Genomic DNA, 10,222 nt, shown 5'->3' on the forward strand with positions numbered 1-10,222 from the left:
GAGATAAACGACTCGAAAGCTGACCTTCGAAAAATCCTGAAAAAGATGGGTTCAGTTAAAAATTCGTCAAGACCGAACAGTTGCGCCGAGATGGATGAAATTCTCAGTTTTATTACTAGAAGAGTTGCTCTTTCAGAATATGTATCACATTTCCATCTACGGTTACTTTTATTGAGAGATAAACGACCCGAAAGCTGACCTTCGAAAAATCCTGAAAAAGATGGGTTCAGTTAAAAATTCGTCAAGACCGAACGGTTGCACCTAGATTAATGAAATTCTCAGATTTATCACTAGAAGAGTTGCTCTTTCAGAATATGTGTCACATTTCTATCTACGGTTACTTTTATTGGGAGATAAACGACTCGAAAGCTGACCTTCGAAAAATCCTGAAAAAGATGGGTTCAGTTAAAAATTCTTCAAGACCGAACAGTTGCGCCAAGATGGATGAAATTCTCAGGTTTATTACTAGAAGAGTTGCTCTTTCAGAATATGTATCACATTTCCATCTACGGTTACTTTTATTGAGAGATAAACGACCCGAAAGCTGACCTTCGAAAAATCCTGAAAAAGATGGGTTCAGTTAAAAATTCGTCAAGACCGAACGGTTGCACCTAGATTAATGAAATTCTCAGATTTATCACTAGAAGAGTTGCTCTTTCAGAATATGTGTCACATTTCTATCTACGGTTACTTTTATTGGGAGATAAACGACTCGAAAGCTGACCTTCGAAAAATCCTGAAAAAGATTGGTTCAGTTAAAAATTCGTCAAGACCGAACAATTGCGCCGAGATGGATGAAATTCTCAGGTTTATTACTAGAAGAGTTGCTCTTTCAGAATATGTATCATATTACCATCTACGGTTACTTTTATTGAGAGATAAACGACTCGAAAGCTGACCTTCGAGAAATCCTGAAAAAATGGGTTCAGTTAAAAATTCGTCAAGACCGAACGGTTGCACCTAGATTAATGAAATTCTCAGAGTCATTACTAGAAGAGTTGCTCTTTCAGAATTTGTGTCACATTTCCATCTATGAATACTTCTATTGAGAGATAAACGACTCGAAAGCTGACCTTCGAAAAATCCTGAAAAAGATGGGTTCAGTTAAAAATTTGTCAAGACCGAACAGTTGCGCCAAGATGGATTAAATTCTCAGGTTTATTACTAGAAGAGTTGCTCTTTCAGAATGTGTATCACAGATTGATTTCTATGGTTCTGTGGGTGGATAAGTGAAGTAATTGGGTGGACAGAAGTGGCCTAAGGTTGGTCAAACGATATTTACCATCGTTTTCGCAATTTGGCTGAGCTGCTCAGAAAATGCACCGAAAAAAGTTCTTTTCCGATATCTCTAGAACGTTACCTGGACAAATGAAAATAAAAGGTGAACAAACATGGACCTACGATGGACAAACGAACCTGAAATTTTTGTTTTAAATTCGCTTTTGGGAGTGCCAGCTTCACATAGCTATAAAGCGGTGAACACATATGAGCGGCCGCGGCCGCGATCACGATCACGATCGTGAGACATCCCGACTGAACGTCACTTTATCGCTGAACAGAGCGTGATATTATGTGCGGAATATGACATTTGCATGGGACGTTTCTCGATCGTGATCGTGATCGTGGCCGCGGCCGCTCATATGTGTTCACCGCTTAATTCCTCCTAAACATCCTATAACCAGACCACCATCCACAGTTCATACCCTGGGTATAGAATACTCGGTACCTAGATCAAAAACAGTATCGATTCAACCCTTAGCATTACAATCCTAACCCCTATCCTTTGAACAGGAAATATGAGAAAAGTGATACCTTATTTGGAAGGCCTTTCTATTGTGAGTTCAGCATATTTAATTTTTCTTCATTCGATTCATTCGGTTTCGACATATTCACATTTAGATTTTGTTGGTTTTATATTCAAGCTTGCTGTGTGAATCAATCCAATTTTCACTCATTTATTCTACAATTTGAATGATGAATCAGCTATACGGTTCCCGCACTTATTTTTCTTAAATAAAGCAACTGATTCAATACTTCCTAACAATTATTATATTTTTTCCTTAACTGTTATCAAAAGAAACAAAAAGTAACATTTTTATGTCTTGTGTATGGCAGTTAACAATTATCGTTAAAACAACAGAATAAAGCAGTAAAAATTCGATTGATTCGCACAGCATATTCAACGAATTGACCAATTCTATACAAAATTTAAATTTGAATGTTTAAAATTAGATATGCTGAACGCAGAAGAGAAAGGCCTTTCAAATGAGGTATCACTTACCCCATCTTCCCTATTCAAAATATTGGGGTTGTGGTTAAAACACTAAGGGTTGAATAGATCTTGAAAGTTGTCTTACTGGAACTAAAAATCGACGTTTCCAAGGGTTCTTATATAATTCAGTTTTGTCGACCTACAGAGCTGTTGTTTCTTTTTCAATGGCCCACTCTGTAATTGGCATACCATACACGAGGTGTATCCAATATCCTCACGTGTACCATATAGTATCTAGGTGGGAGTTTTTCGCAGAGGGATATTATAATTGCTTCCACAAGACTGCATTTCCTTACATGTGGGTGTAAGGGAGGCAAATCAAGTATGACCTGCTGTAGGTGTTGTGTAACTAGCTCCCGTGCATGTTGCCCTTGGAACCGGCTGCATGTGATGACCTCTTCTCTTTAGTCCACTATCATAGGAAGGCATAGGTGAAAATGTAACGGTTTCAACATCCATGTCTTCCCAAAGTGCTGGAGCACATAGCCGGTGTAGCTTTGGAAACAGTTTTATCATTATGTTTTTTCCAGTTGAAGTTGCTTGAACAAGCTCTGTGTTCGAGCAAGACATTTATTAAAAAGTGGAAGGAATAACTCTATTTATATTCCATTCACCTTGGAAAAATCTCTGAATGTTCTCTATTGTTTTTCATAGTTCTGTGAAATAGTTTCCTCAATGAAATTTCATAAATCATAAAAGCAGTCTCCAGAGATATGACTTTTTGCATTTTAATTAAATATTGTTAATTGTTTCTACATTGTTCTGAACTTCTAGACGATATTCATGTCAGAGTGACACTCCACAGTTCACTGAAACATGTAGTGAGATTTGATAATTTTACATTCAGAATATTTTCTGTCAATCTTGTTCGAGAGATTCTTGTTTCTCTCCCCGAATAACCAGACAAGGAGACGTCTGTATTCTCATCCATATTGATGAGTTTATTAAACCCTTTCATCCTAGTATTAAGTGTGAACACTTATATTTAATATCGTTCAATAAAGAATTGAAGTTCTCGAGCACACTGCCCAAAAATTTAAGTGGAAAATTTGCCTTCATGTAATAATATATGAAGGAAATAAAAACCATTTCGTATATACAGGGTGTATTTGAAGGTGAGGTCTTTTTTCAACAGAAGACTGGTCAACATGAAGCGTTTCGCCAAAAATCTCCTGTACAAAACTTTCAAAATGACAAAGTTGAAAAATGATTACTGAAATAGATCCTAATACAAGCCTAGACCGTTTGTTAGCTGAATTAACGAAAAGCAAAGAGAAAAATCTCCTGATTCGACCATATGGTTTCGTTTAGGATATTGGCTCGTTCGATATTTACGTGGTAATGAAAATGGAAACTTGGGATTGCCGAATTGTTCTCATTATTTTAAGCAACTTACACGATTATATGAAATGACTCATTTCGATACCAACTGACAGAAGAGACTTAGGACACAATGGTATAAAATAGAATAATACTTCAAAATCTCACCAATAAAATTCGTCTAAATTATTCACGAGTTTTTTCCCAATGGGCATCACAATCTTTTTGTTCGAACATTCCAATAATAATCGTAAAAATGGGATGAAATGGGGAAACATCATAGCACTTTTTCAACATAACTAACATAAGTACTTTCAAGAAACTGCCTCGATTTTCTACATTTTTTTCACCCAAAATTGCACGATACAACAATTATGATTCTCTCAAAAGTAACCTGATGTATCTAATCCGATGAACTTGGTACTGAACTATTCATTATCCAGCCATATTTTTATGTTTTGTTTCGTTTTTGCGATGCCGGAGTCATCTTCCACAGTACCGTAATTGAAATTCAATGAAATTTTGTCGAACTTCTAGGGGTTGTATCTCTGTCATCTTGGATATTTCATATAGACAATTTTGGTTGAACTACCTATTTTGATGAGTTCTACCTTCTGTCAAAAAAAGCCTCACCTTTGAAAACACCCTGTATAAGGATATATTGAGTTAGGCGTCTACATACACGTTGCCTGAAATGGCAATACTAAGCAAGAGACTATTTGAGAGCAATAATATAGTATGGGAATAAATGAACGAAATAAAGATTCTACCCTGTGAAATCCTCATGCTTAAAATAGGTTCTTTCTATTGCGAACAACCTGATATCTACTGTTTCACTAGAAACTATCCTACCGCACCAGTAACTTGCCGGAGAAAGCTATCAATTCACGATACTGTGAAGAGGGTATTTCGATTTGCAGTTAACCGTATAAGCCGAACTTGTATGACGGTTACAGCTCTTGCTCTTCCACCCTCTTGAGAATATGCATCACTTCCACTAGTACGATAGCGATTTTAAGCTTTACTAACGATTTTTTTTGTGAAATCCGGATACTTTTAGCAACTTGTTGTTGAGTTAAACACAGCCGTCTTTAAGACGCCGTCCTTGAGCTGTCTCATTAGACGGTTGTGGTTAAACCTTCGTTTAATCAACACACTAGTTGCAATATAGATCATTATCTAACATGTGGATCACAAAAAATGTCACCTACAAAAAATTAGTAATTAAGTATCATGAGGACAAGATTTTTTGTGTGTGTGTAATATACGCCATGCCACAAGATATACAGGTGCAGCAATACCGAAAAATTTTTCAAGTTCAAAAAGTTTTCTCTCGAAAAACCCATGCAAGAAGCAACAAATACACAGAGTAATAAAATTATGTTGATAATTCTTGAGTTCACTGAGAGGTTCTCTTCCAATTTGAGAAAACACCTTAAATTAGTCCGCAAGAACTCATTCAACTCATGTAACATTGGAGTAAGGAGAGCTGCAAATTCGTTAGCATAACTTCGGAAACGGAAACTTTTCAAAACTTTCACTCTCTCAGCTTCAGACGCCTGATTATTCATTTCAGCTTTCATCTTTTTTCCATCATTCATCTTGGTGGTCAGCGAGATTTTAAAGTGGATAAGAAGGGAAACTGTTTCGAGTTCAAGGTTTCACAGAAACCGAAGTATGTTTTTATGTTGAACGAGACTTTTCCAGATAATATGAAAACAGTATTACGAATCATGGGAAATCTGGGTTATATGCTTGTTACAGGTATCCAGACATGTACGATATGGAGGAACAACCCGTTCCAGAGCCTGAACATTACATGGGTCGTCAGGGACTTATACATTTTCCAGATTTGTTAGCACCTTCAACTCGCCACGAGCCTGTGGAACAATATATCGAGGATTACGGTTATCCAAGAATCAGACCCAAGTCTCCAGATAGTTTATTGGGCAGTTCCTTCGCCTATGTAAGTATATAAAAAAATTATTCAGAACATGGTGGGGCAAACTGAGTGATTGTTTAATTTTACTCAATAGCTATCTCAGCTAAATATTCTGGTCTCACAAAAACGTTTAAATTGGCAAATATGGAGTATTTTTTAATGGGAATTCAAAATTATGTACTAAGTGGCTCATAATTCGAATCTCACATTGTTGTTTGTTGTTGGAACTCTCTTCTTCAGTTGATCGTGCTGTAAAGCAATGTAGGTTCAATTATAGAAGGTGATTCACCATCTATTAAACTATTTATGGAAAACTAATCACAATTTTGTGCTTAGAATTTGTATATGTATACAAATTCACGATAGAAGAATTTCTCCCTGAACTATTTCCAGATACCTGCACAACTGATTTAATGGACATTTTAACAGTGTTCTATCTTGGGTAAAAACTGAACGGCTTATGAGTTATTGGGATTCTTATGAAAAAAATAACGAATATGGTAGGTCGAAATTTGTTTAATATTTCTGATGCAGAGGCTATTTTCCAAAACCATTTTCAACTTTGCCATTCTGAAGCATCATAGCAATGCTTGCTGTTTGGACCAGAAAGGTACAAGGTTTTTATGAGGAAACCATCAAGTTGGGAAAATCGAATTCATCAAAACTCAATATTGTCAAACTACAACCTATATTTCTTATTATTTGAATCGATTCTACGTGAAAAAGGAGGGGGGAGTTATCTTTAAAAACCCTATAACTAAAATGAGAATCAGAGTTATCAAGGGAAAACAAGGAATAAGGGAAAACAAATTTTCAGCAGAAAATTATGATTAGTTTTCCATAAAATCTAGAGGGCCATTTCGGTGAACCACCCTGTAATTTAAAAAACATATAAACAGGACAAAGTGTTCTTGAGAAAGAGTTTTATTTGAATTTTCAGACTGATTACGATGGATTCTACATATAGAGTGCAAAAGCAGTCAAGAATATGTTATTCCATGTTATTCCATTCGATGTTTTATCCATGATAGGCCCTTCAACCATCACACCGACAGTTTCACTCTTTTAACTTCAGTCAAAATTCTCAACTGAAAACATAACATAAGAAAGATAAACTGTTTGGGATTTGAATCGGAGACTTTGGAGATATGTACATTTGAAGACAATTATTGTTGAATTCTAAATGTAAAAAAAAATTGTTTATAAAATATCAGAAATCGACTGATTTTCTATTTGAAAGGTGCTCGACTCACGGATGTTGTTTTGATTCACCCCAAATCCACTGAACGTAGCTCTGAAGTATTGTCAATTTCAAGATTCCACATCGGATAATTCATCTACACACTTAAAAATCAATTCAAAATTTATTTTAACTTGGTATTTTTATCAGAGTAAGAATTCCATTTGAATTTAACGAAAACAATCAAAATGAAGAAGAGTACAAATAGGAGACACAATTTTATTTCGAAATGACTATTTTGTCATTGTAGAGGCTGTGATAAATCTCAACTTTCACATAATTTCAAACAAACCAAATGAAAATTATCTGAGTAAAAAACAGAAGCATATTAAATTTCATTATGAAAAAAGTCATCCAAATGATGCCATTTCTTTTTCGGGTGGTACATTTTCAGATTGTTCGACTTGCAATTAATCATCATAAGCTACGTTCAGTGACGTTAATGACCAAGTTCTTAAAATGTTTACATTTTTTCATTGATTTCGAATTTCACATAAATTTGCATTTCGCATTAATTTCAATGAAGGCATATGGAGAGGAAATTTGATTGTCCAATGTAGTGGAAGTGAAATAATTTGGATGAGTAGGGATGATTTTAGATCATAAAGGCTGGTGTGATTTTTATCATCTCAGATTTTCTTACTTATGAGATATATTTCCTCATATTTAATTTAAATAATAATGTACCGATATTATTTTCGCTGACATATCTCCCAATTAAAAAAGTACCTTCATTTTCTTCTTAGGGATCACGAATTGAATATGAATGTTAGGATAGTTAAATGTTTTGAAAATAAAGATAGTCTAGCGGCAAATTTAATATTCGGAGTATTTTAAATAGTGTGCTTTTATAGAATAATAATATCAGCTCTCATATATATCCAGGAAGTAAAAAGGAAATTTTCTAGAAGTGGATTAACATGAGATTTTTCAATGAGAAATAATTAAATGGAATTCGTCTTTGTTTCTGGATAATCCACTCGAAATGATGAAAAAAAACCAATACCCATTTCAGAATACTTTGAAACCCTCTTTGAGGTGTTCTAATGAATTTTAGATATACAGTTGTCTTCCTACTTGATATCAGAAAGAAAAGAAAGGACCCAAAATAATCACCCTTATCCTCCTATGAAAAGTTTCACTGGCACACAACAACAGTCGGTGATCTTCAACGAAGAATATCAATAAAACGACATATCTGAACGATATCACTATAATCAAAACAGCATCCGGAAATGGATAGGCTTGAACATAGTTTAGAGAAGTGAGCTTTAGAGCACCTAGAATTTTGCAAACGTGCAATCATCTTGTTAAATAAATGTTTTTACCAACCTATGTAAAATAGAAATACGAAAATCTGGTGAACGTTGAAATGCCAAATAGAATCTCAAAGTGTTTGCAGTCTTCTTTCATTATGGAATAATCCGAAAAGTGGAAAAATGAGGTCCGAAGGAATGCTACAAGTACAAAATTCGCATGTTGAATTTAATACACGAATCAGGTATTTGCACAGAACATTATCGAGGAATGTGATGAAAGACAATAACCTGATAATCACGACAATATTGTCATCAGTCAAAATCGCGTTTAAATAAGAAAAAACTTCTATTTTTCGAAAACATTACCTTGAGACCTTTGTCTTCTCTCAAAATTTTACAATCGAAATCCCGTTTACACTGCCATGAGCCGTTTAAAGGTCTTAGAGTATACATACATCATAGACCTATCAACGTCTTATCAGACAATTTTTGAGACTAAAGATTTTCTTGAAAGGAGCTGTAGGAGCCGAATTGCGATATCAATGTAAGTGAGAACACCAAGAGCGACTGAAAACCGTATAAAGTTTCAGTTAATTTCTTAATGGTCAATTGAAAGTTATTGATATAGTTGAGGAGTTGTGATTGACAATAAAAATTTCGAGTAGAACAGAAAACAGGAAGTAGCAATTGATTATATACATAGATAAACATTCTCTATAATCCAGTTTTATAAGATAATCGAAATTATTTCAGCAAATCGAAATGTTCGTCGCAAATACCTGATCTCGACATCAACGTTGTGGCCAGTAGATATTGCCTTAATTCGTTCAGTAGCAGCTTTTGAATGATTCCAATTTGAGCCACGTAAAACATCCAGCGTGAAGACACATCAGACTCTCATTGAAATGCCAACGGGACCTTCATAAACCCCTGAAGGATAGAAATGTTATTCCACCTGACAGTTTTCGTTGGAACTGAGGGGTCTTTTACTTTTGGACGAGGAAAAACTGAGAAGATGGATGACATTATTCTCCCTCGAGATCATTCCCAATCCTGGTTTTGTCTATTTACATAAGATCGGAATGTAGTATTGGACAGTGGAATATATCTCTCAAATTCACCTTGTTATTAGAAGTCGAATTTATTCAGAAGTTTGATAAACCATAATTTTGTTGATGATACGAAGATGTTTGGCAATATCTGCTGTGCTATATTCTGTTGAATGTTCTCGAATTAGTGAAAAATGTCAATTTGGAAAACCTACGACACAGAAATGATGATGTATTTGTATCGGAGGATCATATAGGGCCAATACTAGGACGATATGAACACATCCTTTTAGAAATAAAAATCTGCATAGTTCTTTAAGGATAGTAGGTAATTAATGAAAATTTGTTGAACCGACAGCTGGGAGTAAACTTTCGAATTGCTTGGCTTAGTGAAATTTTCAACCGTACAGGCATTCTGTGATGAATGAAATACTGACAATACTTAGCCAAAACCTATTTGTGGGGTCTGATGAATAAACCATTCAATTAACACTTAGCTTTTATTTTATATGTTATATTTGTATCTACTACCTATATTACTTGCCGATGACAAAATAAATTATATATTAGCAAGCAAAGATTATTTCATTTTTATCTGAACATTACCCTATCCTATCCTGTGAAAAATATCCCGCAGACATGTAAGAGCTTTAATCTATATACAAGGTGATTCACGAATAAACCACCAGATTTTATCAACGCATTCTTGTTGCAAGTAGGAGGCAAGTTTATTTAATTTTTTTTTCGGAAATTCACCTTCTGTTGAGGTAGCAAAGGTGGGACAATTTGATAATCTTGAAAAATTTTAGTGAAATCATACATGTTTTCAACTCTTACAATATTTCAACAGTAGGTTCTTGAGGTCAAAAGAAACACTTTTTTCCGAATCGGCTCGGTTTAAGAGATACAGGCTGTTGAAAAACAAAAAAAAATGGTTATTTTAGTTTTATCTCACAAACGGTTTCATCGAACGAAATGAATTTCAGAAATAGTTTTTCATTTTTATATGCTGAATCTATTTCGAACAGAGGATATTACCCACACGTCATCCGGTTTTCTCCTAATGACCATTACGTAGCATAAAAATACCAAAAATTCAAAGAACTCAACTCTTGAAATTGAGTTGACGCTATCTGTTGA

At 34.8% G+C, this 10,222-nt stretch overlaps 1 protein-coding gene across 2 annotated transcripts in view; it reads left to right on the forward strand.

Moving 5' to 3' along the window:
• Positions 1–9,660, forward strand: part of LOC123321987 — a 68,936-nt gene extending 59,276 nt beyond the window's left edge. For both annotated transcript variants that reach the window (XM_044909795.1, XM_044909794.1), the window contains exons 5-6: positions 5,357–5,558; positions 6,475–9,660. In XM_044909795.1, the coding sequence (XP_044765730.1) occupies positions 5,357–5,558; positions 6,475–6,501 (229 nt within the window). In that variant the 3' untranslated portion in view covers positions 6,502–9,660. The remainder of the gene's footprint in view (positions 1–5,356; positions 5,559–6,474) is intronic.
• The last annotated feature ends 562 nt before the right edge of the window (positions 9,661–10,222 follow it).

This window comes from Coccinella septempunctata, chromosome X, assembly GCF_907165205.1.
Source record: "Coccinella septempunctata chromosome X, icCocSept1.1, whole genome shotgun sequence".
Taxonomy (NCBI): Eukaryota; Metazoa; Arthropoda; class Insecta; order Coleoptera; family Coccinellidae; genus Coccinella; species Coccinella septempunctata.